The sequence below is a fragment of the Xenopus laevis genome, chromosome 6L, assembly GCF_017654675.1.
Source record: "Xenopus laevis strain J_2021 chromosome 6L, Xenopus_laevis_v10.1, whole genome shotgun sequence".
NCBI lineage: Eukaryota > Metazoa > Chordata > Amphibia > Anura > Pipidae > Xenopus > Xenopus laevis.
The window spans coordinates 2,339,053-2,365,865 of NC_054381.1; the positions used below are offsets into that span (position 1 = coordinate 2,339,053).

At 40.6% G+C, this 26,813-nt stretch overlaps 2 protein-coding genes across 2 annotated transcripts in view; both read left to right on the top strand.

The window, feature by feature from the left end:
• The window catches only part of LOC121394826 (zinc finger protein 239-like), a 601,589-nt gene that overhangs the window by 274,723 nt on the left and 300,053 nt on the right, over positions 1-26,813 (top strand). The window lies entirely within an intron of this gene.
• Positions 7,041-16,500, top strand: LOC108719510 (oocyte zinc finger protein XlCOF6-like). The gene is made up of 3 exons (XM_041566771.1): positions 7,041-7,157; positions 9,646-9,700; positions 13,346-16,500. The coding sequence occupies exons 1-3, from the start codon at positions 7,041-7,043 to the stop codon at positions 15,757-15,759; spliced, it is 2,586 nt and encodes an 861-aa protein (XP_041422705.1). The 3' UTR covers positions 15,760-16,500.

Sequence of the window (26,813 nt, forward strand, 5' to 3'; positions counted from 1 at the left end):
ATATTTAAGCTTTTTAAAAATTAGTGGTGAGCACAACTTTCCCTTGTTTGTTATAGTTATACAGGAGCAGTGACCAGCTCCATGTTGTAGCTCCCACCCCTCCCAGATATAGTCAGGTGATCCCACTGGTGGCCAATAAAAGGGCAGCCAAGTTTGACAGTTGAAATGAAAGTTGAGGGTAGGACTGGCCATACGGGGGATGACTTTGATGTAGTCAGCATCTTAAATATATTGCAAAATTCTACAGATTGTACATTTAACATTTATACCTAAACATGGAACAAATTAAAAAAAAACAAATACATTGAAATGCAAATAATGGTTTCACTCCATCCATTTCTTCCCCATTCAGTCACCCAGAGGTTCTGTTTATCTGTAGGACAATAGTCAGGGTGGGGTTGATTGACTTCCTACTGGGAAACCTCATGTCCATAATAAGTCTCATATACAATAGCACAGACAGACCCTGATAATAGAAGATATAAGGGAGGAGCTGGGGATATAAAAGGACACAATCCTCCCAGATTGATGCCCATGGAATAGACAGAAGGGGGAATTAGTATAAAGAGTTGTCTCTGCTGAGGATTTACCAGGGGAAGAGAAGAAGGAAGGAATCCTTATCCAGACACTGGTAATTATACTGGGTATTCTGGATTAGTTGTTATTATTATGTTCCAAAGTTCCATGAATAACTAGAGAGTCTTTTGTCTTACATTTTCTAACTCTCTTTCCGTTTATATTTGTTGGAATTTTGGATATTTAAACTGGGGTAAATACAGAAGAGAAAATGGGCAATGAAAGAGGAATGTCTTTGTGAAGATTCTCATTCATCCAGGTCATGGTACATCTGTAGAAAGAAGTCAAATCAACTGGACTTGTTGGACTTGTTGATTTGACTTATTTTTACAAAGAAGGATTTCCTGGCCAGTGTCGGACTGTCCCACAGGGATACCAGGAAAACTCCCGGTGGGCCCAGGTATCAGTGGACCTCATGCTTCTAATCATTTGGCCTATTTCATGGCCATTTCCTATTTCTTTATGAGAACAAAGAGGTTTAATTATAGAAGAATAGACTATAGTATTTAGAGAAAAGAGACTAAGAGAATAAAAAGGTTGAGTGAGGAGAGGAGTATAATAGTTTGGAAAGTGGGCCCTCAGCCTAAGGTTTTCTGGTGGCCCCTGGCATCCCAGGCCGATACTGTTCATGACTAGCACAGATTGTTGGATCAAATGTTTTTTTCCTATGGACATAAGGGGTTTCTTACTTACCTGCCAGTGACCAGTCACCAAGTACTCAGTTCTCTTATTAATCTCTCACTAATACTAATCTCATACTAATAATCAACACAAAAAGGCTTTTTACACTGATTAGCGTTAAATTCAGACGATTCCTGTGGTGGTTCCTTGGATGCTCCGGCATCCCTTATAGATTCACTTTGTAACGAAGTTTGGAAACACTCACAAACGCAGATAAACTGCAATTAGTCTTTTATTCCATTGCCACACAACATGTTTCGGGCACCTGAGAAAGGCCCAGGTGCCTGAAACATGTTGTGTGGCAATGGAATAAAAGACTAATTGCAGTTTATCTGCGTTTGTGAGTGTTTCCAAACTTCGTTACAAAGCTCATACTAATAATGTATCTACTTATTTTTCATGACACATAAATAGTAAGAAAATGGGGTCAAGTAAATATACCAGTGGCCCCATATAACTTATTAAGAGCCACATATCCCTCTACACAACAGACAGTCACATAACAGCGGTGTGGAGGTTGGGCCACTGAAGGTTTCACAGCTTTGTGCTGGGCTTGGGGAAATTGCTCACTGTACAAGTCACATGGGTGGAGGCATCTGGGAAACTGTCAAATTTCAAAATCAAATAACTAAAAAAATCTGTTTTAAAAAACACACCTCAGTGCAGAATTCTACTGGAGCAGCACTATTAAAGGACCAGTAAAATAAAAATTGTTAGTACAGAACAGAAAAAAAAGCACAATAACAAATTAAACTTTTAAATCGCTGTCTTTATTAAGAAATAACTTACCGATACTCCGCTTGCTCTTCTTCAGAAAAGGACATTCGGTGATCCATTGTGCAGTGCTCGATTTCTCCTCCCTGCCTTCCTTATAGGAGATAGCCAGGGAGGAGAAATCGAGCGCCACATGATGGATCATCGTTGTGTCACCTGTTCTGAAGAGGAGCGCAAGCGGAGTTTCGGTTAGTTATTTCTTAATAAAAACTTAGAGATTTAAAAGTTTAATTTGTCTTTGTGGTTTTTTTTAAAAAACAAATTGATTTTACTGGTCCTTTAATTGATGCTTTTTTGAAAGAAACATGTTTTCCCATAACAGTATCTTCAACAGGGATAAGACCACAATCCTTAAAGGGGTGGTTCACCTTTAAGTTAACTTTTAGTGTGTTACAGAACAGCCAATTCTAATCAGCTTTCCAATCGGTCTTCGTTATTTATTTTGTATCGTTTTTGAAATATTTGCTTTCTTCTTTTGACTCTTTCCAGCTTTCAAATGGGGGTCACTGACCCCATATAAAACAAATGCTGTGTAAGCCTACAGATTTATAGTTATTGCTACTTTTTATTACTCATCTTTCTATTCAGGCCTCTCCTATTCATATTCCAGTTTCCCATTCAAGTCAGTGCATGGTTGTTGGGGTAACTTGAACCCTAGCAACCAGACGGCTGCAATTAACAACTGGAGAGCTGCAGAATAAAAAGCTAAATAAGTCAAAAACTGCAAATAATAAAAAATGAAAACCAATTGCAAATTGTCTCAGAATATCCCTCTCTACATAAAACTAACAGTTAACTCAAAGGTGAGCAACCCCTTTAAGGGACTTGACAGACAGTTGCTTCTTCGCCCCCGGCACCCAACAATACCCTCCCATTCACATTCATTGATTAGCCACATTAAACATTACAAACGTATCACATGATGATCCATCGTAATCACCCAAATATCAGCAAGGAAGTATTTCTACTTGATTACCCAGGATCACCGTGTGTGAGGTATTTTACATATGGCCATTCAAATGAATGTGGAGGATGTTGTTAAACTTGCTATTTTAATAAATATATATATATATATATAATACACAAAAGCCATGAATATGTTGTAAATGATATAGTGGATAATGTACCCCCTACTGTAATTTATAAAGATATTATGTCACTGAGGAGTTATGTGACCACATAACTCCGAGGTGACTACTAATTAGGGATGCACCGAATCCAGGATTCGGTTCGGGATTCGGCCAGGATTCGGCCTTTTTCAGAAGGATTCGGATTCGGCCGAATCCTTCTGCCTGGCCGAACCGAATCCAAACCCTAATTTGCATATGCAAATTAGGGGCGGGAGGGAAATCACGTGACTTTTTGTCAGAAAACACGGAAGTAAAAAATGTTTTCCCCTTCCCACCCCTAATTTGCATATGCAAATTAGGGTTCAGATTCGGTTCGGTATTCGGCCGAATCTTTCACAAATGATTCGGGGGTTCGGCCGAATCCAAAATAGTGGATTCGGTGCATCCCTACTACTAATATCTTTATAAATTTAAGTAGGGGGTACATTATGCATTATAATCTACAGTTTTTATGTGCCTTACAATGTAAAGAATGGCTTCACTTATATACTTCTAAATGACACTTACTAGTATGCTGTGCTGTTTGCCCCTTCCTTTGCGGATTTTAGTTTTCTCTTTATGTTTCCCTGTAGTTCTTTTTGGAGTTAAAGGACCAGTAACAATTTTTTTTTAAAGTAGTTTGTCCCTAACGAAAAAAAAAACACTAGTAAACATTTCAGTTTAAATTCCCACGGGGGCAGATTTACATAGGGTCAGATATCGAGGGTTAATTAAACCTCGATATTCGACCATCGAAGTTAAATCCTTCGACTTTTTTCCTCTATTCCTTCACTCGAGCTAAGTAAATGGGCCCCATAGTCTTTATTAAGAAATAACTCACCAATAGTCTGCTTCCGCTCCTCTTCAGAAAAGGCGATCCGGTGACAATCCATCGTGCGGCACTTGATTTCTCCTCCCTGCCTATCTCCTATAGAAAATTATATCGTAGTCACGGAGCATCAAGCAGGTTAAAACATCCGTTTATTGAAAAATGATTAAAATATGACAAAAGAGCATAGAGAGCCCATCGGCTCTATGGCTTTGACGCGTTTCGTGGACAAACCACTTCCTCAAAAAGCTACATTGTAACCGACAAGAGAAACATTTAAAACAACAGATACCACACCCCTTGTAAAAACATTAACCCCATCATGATTAAATCCCATGATCGGTTCTCTAAAAGAGTAGGAAGTGTGTCTCGTTCAAATATATTGAATAAACTCGTACATCATGCATATCATACAACAAAAAAATGATAATGAGAAATGAAATAAATTAAATGTTTCAACTTCAAATTACATGCTCACATGGCCAACGAGATGGAATATAGATGTACGTTTATATCATAATATAATGTATAATCAAATAAATACTTCCAGTGAAAGTTACCAAAGAAAAATATTAATATTAATATTATAGGGCAACATTTAATAAAGTATTATATCGCAAATTAATAGAAAATTAATGAAAAATTAATGAAAAATAACAAAAGCAAAAACGAAAGCAACAAAAAACAAAAAACAAAAAAAACAAGAAAAATATGTAGATCCAATCCGTCGGACATAATTAGCCTCAATTTCAATAATAACAAGTAAGTTCCCAATCTTGGTTAAGACCTCCACTCGTATTGATGGTCTTTAATTCGAAGATCCAGTAAGCCTCTAGCCTTGATAAGGCCTCGTTCATATCACCTCTTCTAACATTAGTTTTGGGGGTGTCAATAACTTGAAAAGTAAAATATGATACCCCATCATGTCTCTCTATGGCATGTCTGGAAATCGCTGATTTTTTATCTCCTCTATTAACGGCTGATAGGTGTTCCAAAAATCTAACCCCAGCCCTACGTGTGGTTTTACCCACATATTGAGCCCCACATGCACAGGTTCCTAGGTAGACAATGCCTTTAGTACAACAGTTGAAATGACGTTTAATAGAATATTCCTTTCTAGTGATACTACTGCAGAAACTCTTTGAAACATTAAGTGCCAAACACGATTTACATCTTTTTCGACCACATTTATAATTTCCTTTATATCTTAACCAAGCCGAATCAGTATATTGACTATTAGATCTATAAAGGCTAGGGGATAGGATAGAACCCAATGATTTTCCTTTCCTGAAAACAAACGAGGGGGACTGGTCTAGGACATCCTTCAAAACGTTTGCCGATTTATCTCCTATAGAAGACAGGGAGGAGAAATCAAGCGCTGCACGATGGATTGTCACCGGATCGCCTTTTCTGAAGAGGAGCGGAAGCAGGGGCGATCCTGGCCCCTCCGCCGCCTGAGGCAGCAACAGTTGCTGCTGCCCCCCCTCCCCCGGAAATTCGCTCTTAAAGTACCAGGAGCAGCATTTTTGCTGCCCCTGGTACCGCCTGAGGCGACAGCCTCAACTTGCCTCATTGGCGGAGCACCCCTGAGCGGAAGCAGAGTATCGGTGATTTATTTCTTAATAAAGACTATGTGAATTTAAACTGAAATGTGTATTGGTGTTTTTTTTCGTTAGGGACAAACGATTTTTTTTTAAAAAAAAAATTAACATTATGTTACTGCTCCTTTAAGTACCTTTATTTGAATTTCTCTGCCCCTTGTGTTCGTGCTTGCCATGGTTTACAGTTGCCGGCTGAGATCAGTGGAGGGGGAGTTGGACTGAGATTGAGATTTGGGATTGAAAGTGGGAGGGGGGAGCGAAACTTGAGACATTGGTGGAAGGGAGGGAGACTGAAGAAACACCATGGAGTGAAGAAGCCTGACAGAGCTGACATGGGGAGCGGGAGGGAAACTTGAGAAGGTGGATGCCCGGAAGGGAGGAGGAGCAAGACTGAAAGGGAACCGGAAGGCTGCAGTGGCAGCATGTGAGGGGAGAAGCTGCACGGAGTGAACTGTCAGCAGCACGGAGAAAGACCTGAATAGTTACGTGAAAGCAGGGGCTGAGAGGGAGCGCACCAGCTGGAGTGCACTAGCGGTGAGCGGGAGGGAGACAAAAGTGGAAGGGAAGGCTGTAGAGCAAGAGCAGCAGCAGGACATGTCTCTGTTATATAAACGGCGCCTTCTGGCGCATGAATGCACCGTTTATAAGGATATAATTTACAGTCTGGTCCTATAGGAAAATGACCAGACTGTAGATTATATCCTTATAAACGGTGAGTTCTGATGTCATCAGTTATAAACGGTGAGTAGTGATGTCATTTCTGTCACATGACTCACTGAAATGTGTGTATTATAATAAATAAAGTACCCCCAGTTGTAAAATATGAGGATATTAGAAGTTACCTCGGAGTTCCATGACCTGTATAAAAACACTCGGCCTTCAGCCTCGTACTTTTATATGGTCATGAAACTCCTCTGTAACTTATAATATCCTTATATTTTACAACAGGGGGTACTTTATTCACTATATAATGTCCAGGTACCATGGGAGAGAAAATGCCATAGCCTCCCACTTCTCACTACAAACATGAACTAATAAATACATTAATTCCTTAATCTGAAGGGATGTCCCAATGTAACATCTGAATAATTTGGGTGACAACGTCTTTCTCTCACTATGTCCGTATTCTCTCTAATGCCACTTAGTTAATTTTACCAATAATATAAATATTGTGTTGCTTCTTATTAAGATGTGAATAATTATTTGGTGTAAGTCTAGTGTGGGCCAGAATAGATTCTCCAGTTAGTGATGGAAGAACACGGGTCTCTCTGATTTAACGTTGTGCAACGACGTCTCTCTTATTGGTACAAATATCAGTAGGATACAGAGTGGTACAAATAACAGCACAGGTTCTTGCAGAGGAAATAAAAATGGTTTATTAAAAGCCCAGCACAGGGTTTGTACTCACGGGTTCATTGAGGAAGAAAGTTATGATCAGATTCAGTCATAGATCAGTCGTGTGATGCCTCAATGGAGGCAGGTCCAGTATCTGTTGGGAGTCCAGGAGCAACTGTGAGACCTCTCCGGCCACCGGCTACTGCTCTGGATCCTTCAGCAGAAAAAGAGTCTCCAAATCATAAGAATAAAGTTTGAATCAAACTGTAGCAAAACCCAGAATGAAACCTTTTATTTAAAGTTCTCATAGAGGAGAAGTGAGTCTGTCTGGATACTGAGTCCTCACCATGGGGAGATCCTTGTCCACCATTTTTTTACTTTAATCGGGATCCCTGGCCTACAATATTTTTTACATGGGGAGGGGCTGTCCACCAATGTCTTTTTTTAACTCGTGGGGTGGGGCGGGGGGCTGCCAATATTTTTGACTCCCTGCCTGTTGGTAATAAATATTCCTCTCTTCTCCAATGTGACTGATATACTGAGAATATGAGCCAATAATCCCAGTTTTTCATCAGGTTTCTAGACTTCAAACTGTTTCACTAGGAGGTTACATGGATGATATCAGACATTGTTTGGGCTTTTCTAGTATTTTATGTTTCACAAGGGCTGATGGGTAATGTAGTCCATGGGAAGGTGAGGTCTCTTCTCTGTATTTTGGGGCACAGGGATCTTTGCAATTCAGATAAGCGAAGGTGTACCAATACATGGCAGTCTGCACCCATCTTCTTATCATTGATAGTTACGGGGCGAAACACAAATTTCGATGCTGGCGACAATTATCGATATTTAAAGTCAATGGGTGTCTGTTTACTTGTTAAAAAACAGATTTTCGCCACTGAATTTTTGTGGCAAATTCGCAAATTTATTCGCCGGCGGTGAAACGTAGAAATTCACTGGGAATTCGCGCCTGGAAAATAAATTGGCCCATCACTAATCCTTGACCCTGTTCTGAGTAACTGAGGCCGATCCCCTGCTGATTCCCACTCAGTGTGTAAGCGCCAGAGGGGGTTCATTACTTCCACAGCCTGATGCCACTTTTATTATTATTAATATTATTATTCCATAACATCAAACATTTGAGAAATGGAAACAGGGACAAAAAAAAAATCTGGCAAAATCTGACAAATTGTTTGACCCCACCCATTTTAGTGACCCACCCCCTAATTATCATGTTGATTTTATAAAATATGGCAGAATATTTGAAAACATTTCTGGGGGTTTTAAGATCAGGTTTTATGTGTTATTACAGTTTTGCTAATGAAAGTGAATTGCCCTTTAAGCTGCAAGTCATAGTTTCCCCAAAAGTCCTGCTTATCTTAAATTGCTACAATTGTTTCTTAAATTGTTCTTAAATTGTTACAATTGTATCTAAGTGCAGCTGCCACATATTCTGGGCTCTCTGCCAAAAGCCTCTTATTTATTTTTTTTATAGATGAAACTTTTTATTATTTTCGCAACATAAAACAAATATAAAACAAAACAAAACATGCCATATCGATTCAATGGTATTAGGAACAATTTCCTTAAGCATTTAACATCGTATTGACTTTACATCCCAGTACTTTGGCTGATACTTGATATTGTCTCTAAATCAGAAGCAATTGCTCATTGAGACCCAAAATTTAGGGTGACATTGTCATAGACTTCGGTTCTCTTGGGTTTGTATATCACCTTTTCCACAATTTGTAGGTTATGTAACAGAACCACAAACTCCCAGCCCCACCTCCCACCACGGACTCCATATTTTATCAAATTTCTTTTGTGAGCCTCTAGCCAGCAATGTGATCTTAATTGATTCACTAGTGTAATCCAGGGGTTTAGGGCCCATCCACATCATAGAAATTCTTTTCCTGGCGTAATATAAGAGGGTTCTAAATCTAGTTCTGGCATGGCTGCTAGTTATTAGTGATGGGCGAAACGGCGCCCGTTTTTGACGCCGGCGTCCGTTTTTTCGAAAAAAAATTTTTGACGACGGCGAATTTTTGTCGTGAATTTTCGCGGGCGTTTCGTGAATTTATTCGCGGGCGGTGAAACGCGCAAATTCACCACGAATTCGCGCCTGCCGAATAAATTCGCCCATCACTACTAGTTATTACATCCGCTATAATTCCCAATATACACACCTGTGGTGTAAGTATCTTTGGGAAATCCAATTTGTCATCTAGGAGTTTGAGAACCTGAGTCCAGAATTTGGCTAGTGGGGGGCAGCTCCAGGCCTTATGTAGGAAGTCTCTGCCCCGCACCTATGACATTTTGCCTCTGGATTATGCCCCATGGATCTGAGTCGTGTAGGGGTGAGGTAGAATTGTTGTAACCATTTAAATTGAATTAACTTGTCTCTTACAGAGTATAAGTAGTAGTAACTTTTGTCTTCATCCCATTCCTCCTCAGTAAAGTTTGGGATGCAAGCTTGACATTTACAGAATGCTGCTTTATAAGGTGAGGGGATTGTTTGTATTAGGGTTTTATACAGGGTTGACGTTGGTTTAGTTAGTGTTTCACATTGGGGTTGGGAAGTTTGTATATCCAGTCTACCAAATTGTGCCTGAAATACCTGCCTGAGTTGGAAATATCTAAACTGGGATAAATTGGGTTCAGCGAGTTTCTCTTTAAAGAATTCATAAGATCCAAATGTGGTTCCATCCAGGACATCTTGCCAACGTCTAATTCTTTTTTTTAGGCCAGTATAGAAAATCAGAGAACTTCTGAAAATGGGCAGGAGTTGGCCCACAGGGGTGTGTTTGGGGTTAGGGCTGGAGAGTTTTGGGGATAAAGCTTGAGTTCCAGAGTCCAAGCCTTTCTTGGAGTGGCCATAACTGCTGGTCGGTTCTTATAATCTGCTGGTGCTCTATACGGAAGATGCCTGAGTCCTTCCAGTAGTGTTGCCACCCGGTAAAACACCAGCCAAGGCCGGGGCCGGTATTACAAAATTACCGGCAATGTAGCTGCCGGTAAATTTGTAATACACTTAAAAAGAGCCCGTGGCCTGCCCCCAGCCTGCTCCAAACTTACCGTTTTTCCTGGGCTTCTTGACAAATTTGTGCATTTGGCTCCGCCCCCTTTGACGTGACGACCCGGCCAGCCAATGGCGCGTCCCGGCAACCCCCTTTATCGTCACGGCCCCACCCCTTTAAGACCACCCTCCACCTGCCGGTAAAGGTTATTTTAAAAGGTGGCAACGCTACCCTCCAGTGATCCCACAGACAGTGGGTGGAGATTTGTGTTTGGGTTGGAAGGGTCTGGGTCAAACCACCATTTAACATGCAGTGCAATTGACTGGCTGGATAATATAGATATAAATGTGGTAATCCCAGACCCCCTTGTTTAGTGGTGGGGACTAATATAAGACAGGCCAGTCTGGGTGTCGTCCCCCCCCATATGAAGTGCGACAGGACTTGATTGACAGTTTTAAAGAAACTTTTAGGGATATGAATAGGTGAGTTATGGAATAGGTATAGAAATCGTGGGAGATTTACCATTTTGAATATGTTGATTTTCCCCCAAAGGTTTAATGGAAGTTTGGACCCTACAGGAAGTGATGTAGTGAGGGCTGAAAGCACTGGATCACGTGATATAAAGGTAATATGTAACTTAGGGTGGATTTGATCCCGGGGTATTTAAAGCTACTGACAATGGGGGGATGTTCTGTGGAAGCGCAGGAATAGGTTTGTAGGGCAAAAGCCTCGTATTTAATTACGTTTCAGAACCGTTGTCTGTTTTTCTGGCGTCAGTTCCGGAGATGAAGGAGAAACTCTGGATGTTTAAATACAAATGTGGGACTGTGGGTTGAGCTGAGAAGTTGAGGAGAGTCGGGAGGTGATTATTCTGCAGGTTTGGCAGCTCTTTGCTCTATTGGATGAGGGACAAATGTGCAGAGCCTGGTGCATGCTGGGAATAATTGTTACAGCCCAAAGTGTCAGTTTGGTACAAAACTATCAGATGATGAGACTTCTGAGTTCTGTTCCCAATAGCAACAAACAGGAGTCACAGCTCTGACCCTGCCAATCACTCAGCCCCTCCCTCCCACTGCTGCTTCACTACAGCCACGCCCCCTCCAGCCTGCCGGAGACCTCCCACAATGCACTGCTTCATTGTGTGTAAATAACAGGAAGTGCTGAACACACAGGAGCTCTCCATGCTGGATCTCAGGTATGTGGCAGTTTGGGGAAAGCTTCTCAGGTTTAACCATTTGTTAGTGAGCTGGGGGTTAACCCATTGCATATCCAGCAGCAGCAGCAGCAGTCATTTAACTGATAAACTTCTTCACTAAAGCCAAAGCCCAGTCAGTCTGTGAATCAGTTACACTCACAGCCCCAGCACCTCCCCCACAGTCACTCTCATTGGCTCATACATGGGAGGCTCCAACTCGCAGAGGGGAGGGACAGAGAGAGACTGGCAGAGGGGAGAGACAGAGAGAGACTGGCAGAGGGGAGAGACAGAGAGAGACTGGCAGAGGGGAGTTACAGAGAAAGACTGGCAGAGGGGAGTTACAGAGAGAGACTGGCAGAGGGGAGAGACAGAGAGAGACTGGCAGAGGGGAGAGACAGAGAGAGACTGGCAGAGGGGAGAGACAGAGAGAGACTGGCAGAGGGGAGTGACAGAGAGAGACTGGCAGAGGGGAGTGACAGAGAGAGACTGGCAGAGGGGAGAGACAGAGAGAGACTGGCAGAGGGGAGAGACAGAGAGAGACTGGCAGAGGGGAGTGACAGAGAGAGACTGGCAGAGGGGAGGGACAGAGAAAGACTGGCAGAGGGGAGTGACAGAGAGAGACTGGCAGAGGGGAGGGACAGAGAAAGACTGGCAGAGGGGAGTGACAGAGAGAGACTGGCAGAGGGGAGAGACAGAGAGAGACTGGCAGAGGGGAGTGTTCATTATGGGCTGGAGAAGTGGGAGTCTCTGGAGGGGAAGTGTGACTTCCTGGAAACTGGCAGTGCATGCTGGGGGATGTAGTTCAGACTGGCAGCTAATGTCACAGAATGGGACAAGTTAAACATGTAGAAGGGGTAGGGCTCTACTGAACAGTGTTGTGAAACAGGAGATAAAGGTTTGGGGGGCAGAAGGGAAATGAAGTGTCTGTCCTGCCAATTCCTTTTACTCCAACTAGGGGAGGCGAGTGGGACACGTGTCTCGGGTGCTAAATGTGCATCTCTTGTATCTGCCCAACCCATGTCAGGTCTGGAGGAGCATTGGCTACAGTTCTCTCAGTGACAAGCTCTCTCTTTCTCTCTCTCTCTCTCTTTTCTCGCTCTCTTCTCACTCTCTCGCGCTCTCTCTCTAACTCTCTCTCTTTTCTCTCTCTCTTCTCTCTCTCTCTCACATACTAGTCGGGGGCACTTCCACATGCTTGTCTTGGGAGCTTCTCTCTTGGCCCAGCACTCACATCATCTATGGGCCATTATGGAAAACCACCTTCCATGGGGCATAGGCAAGGCATAAAATGAGAATGACAGAGATGTTACAGCACTCACTAGAACAACACATGAAACCGTATAGTTCTGCACGATGTAGTGTCATCCACAAAAACAGAATCAGGACTTTCAATGCCAACATCAGCATGATTTCTGAACAAATTAATCAGCAGAAGAGAGCAACCTTCACTACCGAACAATAGGAACGATATAAAGGAGGCCATACCGAGTGTGACCCCTTGTACGCTCTGCATACACTCTATCCATTCAGCTGGAGATTCAGCAGATCAGCCCATTTATAGACTCAAGAACAAAGAGTGAATTCCCTGCAACAGACCCGGTCTTCGTCCAGCTGAGCATCTGTGCTACTGTTTAAAACCAGGGATGCACCAAATCCACTATTTGGGTTTCAGCTGAATCCCCAAATCCTTTGTGAAAGAATCAGCCAAATACCAAACCAAATCTGAATCCTGCATATGCAAATTAGGGGCCGGAAAGGAAAAAGTGTGTGTGTGGGGGGGGATTTTTACTTCCTTGTTTTGTGACAAAAAGTCACGGGATTTCCGTTCCTACCCCTAATTTACATATACAAATTGGATTCTGCCAGGCACAAGGATTTCAGAATCCTTGCTGAATCCCAAACCAAATCCTGGATTCGGTGCATCTCTATTTAAAACCACGTGCCATTCAACCAACAGAGTAACATGGAAAAATACCTGCACATTTCATTTTTAATGGAAATACAATGACTCTTTGACAATTTTTAGATTCAGTGCACAAAACAGCAGGAACAGCCCCATTATAGCCTGTACAGACATCTACAATAACCTTATTCGAGTGTTCCAATGTATTTAGTACAATTCAGCACAACACCAATATAATACCAGTAGTTAAATGTATCAATAACATTACAATAGTGTTGTAGTTGTTTTGTTTCATTGTTATGTTATATATATATTTCTGTGTTATTAGGAAACTGGCCTGTGAAGGAGAAGCAGAATCTCAGTGTTGTAAGATATCGTTCAGTTCCATCTGGATCTGAGGTGTCCAAAATGAAAAAGATCAGAAGAGAAGGAAGTAAAAATGTTCAGGAGAACCTCGGCCAAACCCAAACTCACAATGAACCTTGTAGAACCTCCAACCAGAATGATTGGCTTCAGATGTCTCAGGAGCATTGTGCTGATACGCTTCAAAATACTAATATACAGGATAGCAGAATGGCCATTATTGCAAAGCAACATAAAAATGATTCTCCAAAAGGTAAAAAGGCTAATAGGAAAAGTCACCAAGTCATCAAAATGAATCCTTTGTCTATAGCTCTCAGTGCTGTGAGACCTTTTATCTGCACAAACTGTGGCAGGAGATTTCATACCCGCTGGAACCTTCTCACCCACCAGAGAATTCACACGGGGAGGAGGTTTGTCTGCTCCAAATGTGGGAAATGTTTCTCACACAAGAAGATCCTCATAGCTCACAAATGGCTTCATACTGGGAGGAAACCATTCACCTGCACTGAATGTAATACGAGCTTCTTATGGAACAAGGACCTCCAGGAACATGAAAAGAGACACAAAGAACAAATAAATAGCAGTTACCTCTTTGGTCACGGTGGAGAGAATCCAGAAGCCAGCTACTTAGACCCCAATGAAAGCTATGGACAAACGTTTGGAACCCATTTTTGGAGTCGCACAGATGAGAAGCCATATACTTGTGCTCACTGTGGGAAGAGCTACAAATACAAGTCTAAACTCAATATTCATCTAAGGAGTCACATGGGAGAGAGACCCTTTGGAAGCCCTGAGTGCGGGAAAGACTTCAGTCAATCTGACTCTCTCAAAACGAACCTCTGGAATCACACAGGAGAGAAGCCTTGTGTCTGTACGGAGTGTGGGAAACGGTTCAGGAAAAAGTGGGATCTCAAAACTCATTTTCATGTTCACACAGGAGAGAAACCATATGCCTGCCCTGAGTGTGGGAAATGTTTCAGGCTTAGACAGAGGATGAAGATTCACCATAAAACACACGCTGGGAAGACTTTCCCTTGTTCTGAGTGTGGCAAATTCTTTTCTTCAAAGTGCACTTTGAAGAGACACCAAAAGATCCACACTGGGGAGAAACCACATGAGTGCACAGAATGTGGCAAACAATTCCTGGAGAAAAGTAAACTACGGAGACATTATCTACATCATTCTGGTGTAAAACTATTCATTTGTCCTGAGTGCGGGAAATCATTTACCGTTAAGCAGCAGCTCCTGTATCACCAAATGGGTCACTCTGGGGAGAGGCCACATGTCTGTCCTGAGTGTGGGAAGGGCTTCAGGAACAAAGTTGCACTGACTCTGCACTCTCTTAGTCACACGGGAGAGAAACCATTTGTGTGCCCAGAGTGTGGGAAAGGCTTCTGTCATTCCGGCTCTCTCAAAAAACACCTCTGGAATCACACAGGAGAAAAGCCTTGCATCTGTACGGAGTGTGGGAAGGGCTTCAGGAACAATGTTGCACTGACTGTGCACTCTCGTAGTCACACGGGAGAGAAACCATTTGTGTGCCCTGAGTGTGGGAAAGGCTTCTGCCATTCTGGCTCTCTCAAAACTCACCTCTGGAATCACACAAGTGATAAGCCTTTTGTCTGTACGGAGTGTGGGAAAAGATTCATGAAAGAGTTGGATCTCAAATCTCATTTTTATGTTCACACAGGAGAGAAACCATTTGCCTGCCATGAGTGTGGGAAAAAATTCTGTACTAGACAAAAGTTGAACATTCACCATAAAACACACGCTGGGAAGACTTTCCCTTGTTCTGAGTGTGGCAAATTCTTTAACGCAAATCGCACTCTGAAGAGACACCAAAAGATCCACACTGGGGAGAAACCACACAAGTGCACAGAATGCGGGAAACAGTTCATGGAGAAAAGAAATCTACAGAAACATTATCTACTTCATTCTAGGGTAAAGCAATTTATCTGTCCTGAGTGCGGGAAATCATTTGCCTTTAAGCAGCAGCTCCAGTATCACCAAATGGTTCACTCTGGGGAGAGGCCACATGTCTGTCCTGAGTGTGGGAAGGGCTTCAAGAACAAAGGTGGTCTTACTGTGCACTCTCGTAGTCACACGGGAGAGAAACCATTTGTGTGCCCAGAGTGTGGGAAACGCTATGTGGATCAGAGAAACCTCAATTATCATATTCGGAGTCACATGGCAGAGAAAGCATTTGAGTGCGCCGAAAGTGGGATAAGATACATAGACTCCAGTTCTCTGGGGCTTCATCTTCTCTCTCACATTACAAAGTCTTTTGTCTGCGCTGAATGTGGGAAATGCTGCAAATCCAAGGCCGGTCTCACTAATCATTTTCAGACCCACAAAGAAGACAAACCTGCTTTTAGTTAGTGTTTTGGAAACTTCAAGAACCATAGAATCTTCCTAGGGTTCAACTTTATGATGTAGTCAGGGCTCATGTGAGGTGCCGTCTAGAGTGAGAAGTCCAAGGCAATCCCTGGAAACCCACTACTTTCTACATGAATGAATAACAATGATCTGCCTATGGTAGATGGTGAAGCCAGGACGGGATCATTGCCCAAGAGAATGTTCTGGAGTCATTTCCACCTGACATCACTAGTGGTAACCAAAGACAGAACACTAAATATTTGTACTTTAGGGTCCCTCCTGCCTATTTTTCACATGTTTTGTATCTACATTTACTGTATGAGGCAGTAGCCATGATGTCACTGCTTATTACAGGGGGTTTATGTTGCTCAAAGGGAACTGGTTACTCTGCTCAAGAGAACCTCATTGGTCCCTTTCTGGTATGGCCATTATTGCCTGGCTCCTACAGTATGAAACCCTATAGAAGATAGTTGCTCCCCAGTTCTCTTTGTGACATGCCCTTAAAGGATAAGTAAATAGTAGTAATTAGGAGTTCTCTACCCTTATTAAATCCTATGTAGGTTTCAGGTGCTAAACTAGAAGACGTTTGCCTGCTTTTTGGGTCAACTGATACAACTTGTGTGCTACTGGATTTCTTTCTTAAAGGATAAGTAAACCTTTAAAATAATTGAAAGTAAAATTGATGAGGGGGCTATTCTAAGCACTTTGAGTGTACAGTCTTTATTTTTATTCCATGATATTAAGGGATACATGTACTGTTAATATGAATGAATTTTGTTACAACAGCGCCACCTGCTGGTCATTTCCCCACCATTTTGACCACCAAGTAGTCAAGGAAGTTGTCATGAGAAAAAAAGAGGCTGTTTTGAAGTTTTTTTTGCTTTTCCCAAATCTTTCCTAAGCAGAAGAACATCAGAGCAGCCTCTTTCTTTCTCCTGACATCTTCTTCCTTGACTACTTGTTGGTCAGACTGGTGGGAAACTGACCAGCAGGTGGCGCTGTTGTAACAAAATTCATTACTATTTGTATCCTTTAATATCTTGGAATTAAAAATAAATAACAAATTTACATTGCAAAAGTGCTTAGAATAGCCAACGTATCAATTTTACATTCACTTATTTTTACTTATCCTTTAATCCAAATAACAAAATCCATTTGATAGCAACGGGTCAAATATTATGGTATAATTTGACAGATGGGCTAAAGAAACGTGAGCTCATTCACTAATGTGATGAAAAGTTAAGGGGGTGGTTCACCCTTAAGTTCACTTTTAATATGTTATAAAATGGCTGATTCTAAGCAACTTTTCAATTGTCCTTCATTATTATTTTTTTTTATAGTTTTTTAATTATTTGCCTTCTTCTGAGGCTTTCCAGCTTTCAAATGGGGGTCACTGACCCCATCTAAAAACAAATGCTCTGTAAGGTTAAACAGTTATAATTATTGCTACTTTGTATTATGCATCTCTCTATACAGTCCCTCTCCTGTTTATACTCCAGTCTCTTATTCAAATCAATGCATGGTTGCTGGGGTAATTAGTAACTGGAGAGCTGCTGAATAAAAAGCTAAATAACTCAAAAACCACAATTAATCAAAAAATGAAAACCAATTGCAAATTGTCTTAGAATACCCCTCTCTATATATATCATACTAAAAGTTAATTTAAAGGTGAACAACCCCTTTAAGAACATTTATCAAAAACATTTTTCTCCTAATATGTGTATTATATATACCCTCAAAGTCATGGATGCAAAATCAAAAAAGCTGATATGGGAATTGAACCAAGATCTTCCTGAGTCTTCCTGAAGCCCCTTCTGTCGATCGAACGATTAAATCCTTCGAATCATTCGATTCGAAGGATTTTAATCCATCCAATGATTTTTCTTCGAGCAAAAAAAAGATTGCAAAGCCTATGGGGACCTTCCAAGTACGAAGGTCGAAGTAGCCAAAAAAAATTCTAAATTCAACCTTTTTTTTATTCTATTCCTTTACTCAAGCTAAGTAAATGGGCCCCCTAATGTCTCAATTGTACCCTAACCTTTAGTTTGTAAACTCTAAAACCTCTAATCCTATTGTATGTGTAACCCTTGTTTGTTATCCACCATTTATTCCCTGTTGTTATAACTAAGGTAAAACACTGCGTATCTTGTTGGCGCTATATCAATAAATGATGATGATGATAATAACATTTATATATAAAGTATGTTTGTCCTTTCCCATGTAATAAATCCCAGCTGGGCATTTGCTTATAAACATGTAGGTGTTGCATTACAGTGCTCTCTCCTCACTATGTCATACCCTGGGGCAGCGAGTAGTTTCACCTGCACATAAACCTCCCACACTCCAATATAAGAGACCAGAGAATTCTGTACAATCTACTGGGTGATAAGGGAAGAAGATGAAACTGTGATGTACTACTGTGCTGGGTCACATGCTAGAGGTAAGATGGTTCAAACTGGGTCAAATGTGGCATTAAAATTGTTTTTCTACAGATGCACCAAATGGCCAGTAGAGGGAGCTCACCACAAAGGAGCAATGGAAATGACAAATTTGATAGACGTATATTTTGGAGACGTGATCTACAGATTATCCTGGTTAAAGTCATTGCTACACAGCTGCCCACATGGCACACACAGTGGCACTGACATCAGGAGACTGACATTGATGCCCCCACATCACTTAGCACAAGTTGGAGATTTAAGCCAGAAATCAGTTATAGAAAATGTTAATTTGCCCCCTTTTTTTTTTTACATTTTTGCAGCACAATGAAATCAGTAAATATTTCCCTTTAGCCGCCAGTTTGTGATACTTTGTGTCACTCGCTGATCACCTGACAGGAAGTAATGCAGCGGCATCTGTAACAGGAAGAAGTGTGGGCGCATAAGACACGCCCCTGTCCATTCATTGGCTGGTGTAACCTAGATTGTATGCATGTCCTTAGTTTGTGTGTGAGTGCAGTGCCTCACATGAGCCACAGGGTGGAGCTTAGTACTTGAAATGACAGTTTTACTACAGCACAAACTACTGGGGAACTATGTTTTTCATGAAAAGGCTTTAGATGAAATAGTGTTTTTAGAAATAGACTGTGTTATGGAACTTATTTTTATAGAGACCTGCATTGTTTTAAACAGAGTATTTGGAAATAAATTCTAAGGGTGAATCAGAGTTGAGACAAGTAGTGTTGTCATCCACCATCATTTGACTCCTTCACATCACTAAACACGACATATGAAAAGACTTGAAAATACACCAGTGAAATGAATGGGAAACATGGATTTGTGTTGGTCTATGTGGGAGGAGACACAGATCCCCAGCAGTGCCAATCCCTATGGAGCAGCCAGTGATTTCTCTAAGTGTTGGAATAGAAGGAATAGGGAATTCTATTGCTTGTATATTGGTTTAATTATTACCCATAAAATTGTCAGGGGAAAACAGTTCCGAGAGGGTAACCAGCAGTGACTGATTGCTCATTTGCACACAGACATTATTGGGGGAGATGATGAGCCTATTGATATATAATGTAGTAGTTATTTCTATGTAGAGTGTAGAAAGAGCCCATTGTGTATGACAAACAGTGGGGGGACTTAAATGGGCATCACTTTGTTGAAACGTTCACCTTTAGGGCAGGAGAGGCTCAACTTTCCACTAAAAGATCAGGGATTTGTCAGGATAAGAAAACTTTTCCTTCTGCTCATAACAGGTGGGTCACATAATATTATAGAATGGATTTAATATTGACAGATGATACTTTTTACTCTATGTGCCTCTGCCCTACTTACAGCCAACACTAGACATGATCACGAGTGAATCCGGCTGCAGTCTCTGTACTTCCCCTTGTACTAAAGTTTCAATTCTGGCAGCAATATTCTCCTTCCAGCACCGACAGACTGAGCAGCCTCCTATTCCTTTCTGTGGGTGTCAGTGGGATCCATTTCTCATGATGGGATTCCTGGAATATCATTTCCAATGTGGAAGAAGAATGAGCAACATTGCACCATAGATTCACCATCCTGAATGCTGCAGTGATCACAAATCCCTTCCCTATGGGCACCTCTCACTCACTTCTTCCTGCTTCACATTTACACCCCGCCCACCACACAACACAGGTGTTTTCAGTTCTGCACTGAGACAGGTAATATCTGATGTTTCCTCTTCTCTCATGATACAGATCTGTTCTTGTTCAAGGTCCTGTGTATCCGGGAGTGAGGCCATGAGGGTCAGCTGTTATTTGGGCAGGTATTTATTTAGCCTTCTCTTTCAATGAACTACAGTTCCCAGCATCCCCACAATGCTCCATAGCTTATGTAGCTTTATAATGTTTATTATATAATCTGTATAGAAGTAATTAGTGTTGTAGGGGAGGAGCCTCAGTAGCATCCAATCCTGAACATCTATAATGTATCTGCTCTCCCTTTCCTTCTCTATTAGAGGGATCAATTGTAGAAGGGGGGATCACGTAAGTACTATCCAATCACTATACAATATGTAGTTTGGAAGTTGTATAATGGTTCTGCTATACCTTCCCTTATTTAAATGGAAGGACTGTGGAGGGTTTAGTTTCATATGACAGAGGGTGATTTTATTGTTTGGGCAGACTAAGTCTAATGTTACATCAACAGTTTCTTCACTTTTCCACTGGCAGAGAAACAAGTGATTCAGCCGAATATTATAAACATTGGCAAAAGTTCTAATTCACCTGTCTGAGCACACAGGTAGGATTTTTGTCTAAAAATGTGCTACAATCTGAAATCTGTCCCATACATGGTCTGACATAAGAGTCATTAACTGATGGGCCCACAGGCTGAATGGTTAAGTCCTAAGCAATTCTCACTTGACATGGACAAGGCCCAGACTAATAACATTAACCCTTTCCCTGTCAGCCGTTTTGTCCTAGATGCGAACATCTACTGCCAAGCAGTTTTTAGATATTTTGCACTCTTTCACTTTAAGGGCCTTTCCTGGGGGGGGAGGGTCTTTTAGTTTACCCAGCAAAACAATATATTGTTTTTTTCAGGACAACCTGAACTTTCAAAATATGCAAGAATTTTGGTGTAATTCTACTTCTGTAAAAAAATATTGGCTTCTAAGTGTCCAATAAAATGAAAAAAATCATGTTTCACAAAGAACAATCACATATATCAGAAACATCATTTACTTTATGTATGAGAACACAGCAGATTTGGAAAGGTCTATGTCTCCTGAACGCGGCAATACCAAATATATAGAGTTTTATGGAGATTTCTCACTTGTATAGATCAAAATCTACAAGTAGTACACAACCAAATTTCCAAAGCACCGCTCCCCAAACGGCACAATTCTGATTTCAAGGCCAAACATTCCACTAACAGTAGGTTTACCCTAGAAAACTACCCATTATTAGAAAGATCAGATTCTGGAGAATCAAAAATGGGTAAATATATCTTTGTACTCCAAACTACCAAGTTGCAATTGTTTCCTAAAGTTATAATGTTTTATAGAAATTGGTGAATTTTTTGAAAACTGACCTCAAAGCTTCCAATCTACAGAATCATATCTCCCACAAATCATTAAGTATCAATGTAAAGCACCCCAAATATGAAAGCCTGGGGTCCACTGAACAATTTGATGCCCAATATATATAGGTGTACCCAAACATGTGGCATATAGGGGCCCTAAAATGTAGACACCTCATTTGAGCTATCAGTTCTGTAATTCCAGATACTGCAAAATCAACACATTTGCATTGTTTTGGGGGGGGGGGGTAAAAGTAGAAAAAAGTAAGTTCACCCCAGAAAACCATATATTTTCGGAAAGTACACATTCCCACAAATCTAAATTGGGTATGTATGTCTTTGTACTCCAAAATACCAAGCTGCAAACCATTCCTAAATTTTGTGATTTTGGTGACATTTCCAAAAATCACCTCAAAATTTCCACCCTGCAGCCTCGTATTTTCCACATACTTTTAGGTATCAAGAAAAATCACCCCAAATATGAAAGCTTCGGGTCCCCTGAACAGTTTGATGCCAAATATGTATAGGTGTACCCAAGAATGTGGCATATAGGGGCCCTAAAATTAAGACCCCCCCTATGGTCTGTCATTTCAGGTACTGCAAAATCAAAACATTTACCTAGTTCTGTGCCCAAGACCCTCTAACAGCAATAAGACCCCCCCAAAACCATATATTTTTGTAAAGTACACATTCTCACGAATCCAAATTTGCTAAAAATTTGTTTGTACTCCAAATGATCAAAGTGGAATAACAAGAGGAAAACTGATAAAATGAAGAACTAAAAAAAATATGTGTGTGCTTGTGTATGTATATGTGTACAGCTCTAAAAAGTGTGTAAATGTGTCTACATGTGTAAGTAAGTGTGTAAATATGTGCAAAAGTATGTAAGTGTACAAAAGACAAAAAAAATAAAATAAAACACTTACCTTTAGTTACATGTGAGTGTGTAAATGTGTGTAAACCAGTAAAGAAATGTCACTTACCGTTTCTGTGGCTGGGGGGGTCCTTGGCAGCGTTGGAGGGCCCAGGATCGCTCACAGGAAGTGAGGGGGCGGCGCTGCATCGGGTCCCACAATGTCTGCGATGTTGCCTCTAATATGTATGTAGAGAAGTCGGGTCCTTCGACGATCTTTGATGATAACATGATCATAAGACAAAGAATACAAAGTTAAGGAGGGTTGTAGAGGTGGTCATGAAGAAGGGATAGTTAAGATTGCTCAGCAGTTTGAATAAGAGAATTAACACAAGAACGAAAAGAACAAATGAGATACAAATTAAACAAAACAAGAAGGATTAAGATAACAGTAACAACAAGAATAGGATAAAATATAGCTGGCATAATTTGAGAACCAGTAGGAGACCAACCAGTAAAAACATCATATTAGTGGTTCTGTAAGTCATCTTGTATCTGAGAACCTAAAGAAATGAATCAGTGTTTGGTAGCAACAGTTTTAACAACAGTATCATACAATTTATCAGTGTGTTTGTGATAATCTGCAATAGTGTCAGTATGATGAGGAATAAGTGAACGACACAGAGAAACAGGGAGTTGATAATTAGCAATGGGTAACACTGGTGGGAAATAGGTAAGGGAACGATAGATTGAAGGAACAGGAGAGAAGTAATAAAATTGGGAATACCATTGTAACATAGTAATATTAGAGAGACAGCCAGCAAAGGGTAAATTAGAACCAACAGAAGGAATCCCAATGGGAATAGAGGTAACTAAACTGGTATGCTTTAAGGTGGGTTAGGGTGGCTTCCCACCATAACCAATTAGAAAAGAGTATTCAGTTTCAGAAATAACAAGTATTGAATGACCGTTCACCTAGTCCTGTGTAATGGGACCAACCTTGAACATAGGGGCATTGAGGCATAAGTTGTTTGTTTGAGCTGATAGAAAGGATGGAGCTTAGTATCATGCTGACATACAATGTGGTTTCTGCTAATAGAGAAAAGATTTAGCTTAAAGTGGTATACAACCATGTATTATATATGATATATGTGATTATAATAAAGGCCACCTAAACTCACCTAAATGCAAATAACCGTATTGAGACTACTATGCTCTGAAGAGGGGCTAGGCCTGTCTCCAAAACCAAGAACTCAGTCTTGACCAGCAGAATTAACACAACTACATGCTGGAGAATTCCTAATCCATCCCAATCTTGTTATTTACCTAACTACACTAACTACTTCAGTTTAAAAGAATTAACATGAAGTATTACAGATCTAATTCTACCAACACCCAAAAGATTCCATGCCATGTATTTTGAAATATTGTGTTTAGTAAACATAAGTCTCTTTATCCATGTTCCAGTGCCATTTAGAAAAGATGGTTTGAATAAAGGCATCTGCTACGGTATTGTCCCAATTATAGTTCTTAGAAGTGATGAACTTAGTATACTTGTATCTCCATGATATAGTCGTGTTCTTGTAGAGACTGGTGTCAGCAAACATTTTCTTTATAGCGCTTTGGAAAGAGACATGGAAAAGACGTCTGTAATTAAAGTTAACTGTGAAATAGGAATGGTTCCCATCTATCACAGATTTCCAATTATCAATAAAGAGTGTTCATTTGAAATCATCATCATCATCATAAACATGTAGCAAGAAAAACGATTGCCAAAATCTTCCACATGCTCAGTTGTTTATCTATAGAAGTAAACAAATTATAATGGTAGAAACTACTTTTATAAAGAATTTCAGAATCAGGATCTTGAATCCTGACACGGTAGATTTGTTTAGCATTAGGTTTTGTACTTTGAGAAATTATAAACACAGTAAGTTTATAAAGGGCATAAAATTATAGCAATATAAAGAAAACCATGAAAACACTATCTTGCTTAAGTAAAACGAAATATATCACTAAATTGGAAACCTTTAAAAGGGTTCCACCCCTTATGCTTAATTGCCCTTGCTTCATATTGTAACTCTTTAATCTTATTTACAATTCCACAAAAAATATTAAACTTTACTATGGTAAACAATTCTCTTTGTGGCCTGATAATAAAAAAATATTTGCTGTTACATTATCTCCAATTGCTATGGCAGGAGCTGAAGTAGCAATAATACAGGTACCATAACTATTCTCTCGTAACCAAACATAAGCCCATGTACCATATATAAAGTAGTAGGTAGATTTCTATGTAATTAATCCATAAATAGCTAATTCTATTTTAGAATTATACTTAGTATCTGTCAAATTAAGAGTTTTTTTTATAAATACCATCCTCTGCTCGATGCTAAATTCATTAGCTTCATCTTTGGTTGCCTGTAAAACACACTTAGTCCAATCATTATTTTCCACGTGTCATTTAAACTTGTTTAATGCTTTAATAGTGCTATTTTCCAAGCCGTATAGAAATAACATCATTTAGGCTTTCAACCTTCCCAAAACTTTGAGGGTTTTTTTTTTTATTTAAGACATTATCTGCCCTGTAAAGAGTGTACCCCTGTTACTTTCAATGTAGGTTGGTAAATAATACCTACACATACCTCATTTAAAGTTTCTTAGCAGTTGCTTTTGTTGTAGCCGTAGCAACTTGGCCATGCGTCAGGCCATCCTGAGAACATGTCAATACATATTAGTACATATTCATATGGACCTACTTTGGGCAGTTGGCTGTAATCTATTTGTAATCGCTGGAAGGGTTATTCTGGTTTAGCAAAGTGCTGTCTCGGATTTGACTACCTGACCAGGATTATGACGTAAACAGGTAACACAAAAAAAACCAAACATATTTTGCAACAAATGCTGGAAACCCAGGTGCTATTCAACTTTTCTGAACTGAAGCAGCCATTGCATTCTTACCTGAGTGTGCAAGTCCATGAGTTAGATGTGCCATCATAGCATACACTGCTTTTTATAGACAGTATAATAGACCATTTCTCCATAGACCCATGTCATCCTTGGAGGCTCCCAGCTTCGACCACTTTCCTTTTTCCATCTCAGGGGCCTAGTCCTGTATTGTAGCCAAGATATCCATGTCCAACGGCCCTTTGTGGTCTTTCTGGATGCAACTTACTGTCATTATAGGCAAGAGGGCAGCTCACTTGGCTCTCTCATCAGCTTTTGCATTTCCTTGTAACTTCTGGAATCTGAAGCTTTGTGTGCGCTTGTACTTTAAGAATGGCTACCTCAGTTGGAAGCTGTAATGCTAACAATAGCTCTTTTACTAAATTTGTATTTGTATTCTTATTTGGATTACCTGATGATGTCATAAAATTTCTGGCCCTCCAAATCAGAAGATAGTCGAGACAAATACCAATACAGTACCTGCTATCAGAAAAGATATTTGCCCTTTGACTTTCCGCTAGTGTGAATGATGTGATGAGTGCTTGGAGCTCAGCTTCTTGAGCTGACATGTGTGGAGGTAGATTTTGTTGAACTAAAAAATCAGACAAATGTTACAACAGCATATGATATCTGTTAGTGATAAAGCCCATACATCACCTAGGACACATTGTAATTCGGGAGGTACGGAAGGTTCCTCCTTAGACATTTCTTTTAGTGACAGAAGATTTGCTGTATGTGGGGTATTAGTTATCTCAGACACTTACTAGGGTGGGACAGACACACACACTCAATCCGGAATGCAGTATATGGTGCACCCTAGTTTACAAAGGATGTCCCTACCTATGAAACTGTCAGGAATGGGGGCACTGATAAGAAAGGCAGCTTGTGTAGATACGGGACCCCTACTTGGGCTGGGTCAGCAGGGTTAGTGTCCCAATTCATTTTAGCTAGCAGATGTTGGTAATCCGCTGGACCACACACATGTATGATTACAACTAACATATCAGTCCAATTAGGGTTATGGGCACTATGGATAAACAAGAGTTCCTGTCCAAATTTGTGTGGATTAATACAAGGCCATTGCCATGGACAGAATTTGGTGCTGTCCATGGAATGAGTTTTCTGTCTGTGTTAATGAGACGTGCTGCAGGGATGCCCCCCTTTCTCTACAGGCGGGTAGAGCTTGGCTGCGGGGCTGAGAACTGCCTGTATCAGCGCTGCTGTTTTCAGCACTGAAAGAGGAATTGTCTCTTCTCACTATTCTCTATTTTCTAACTTAACCCTTCTGCTAGCAGTTTTTCTTGTTCCTCTCTTTGCTTTCTAACTTCCTCTGATTCTACGGCACTTTCCTGACCTTCTTCTATGTCACTTACTTAACCTTCTTCTACTGCACTTTCTGATTCTTGCTCTCCCCTGCTCTTATTACAAGAAACATTCCCAGCATAGGGAGTTGATGGCTCTATGTATGACATATGAGTTACAACCACTCAACTCTTGTAGGGCTAGAGCTTCTAATACATCACTTTAACTTTCCCATTTGATTAGATTATTCTTTGTTCAGACCAAAATTCTTTGTTTAAGCATTTAGCAACTTTGAACCATGCTTCAGCGGTCTCTACATGAACCTTATCATTATGATGTACAGAGACAGAGTTGTATCAGCGTCCTATCGATGTCCGGATACCACACGCATTAATCATCTAATTCTACTTTCTCGGAAAGAGAATATCACAAAACATAAAACACATACCGGGTAAGAGATAGCT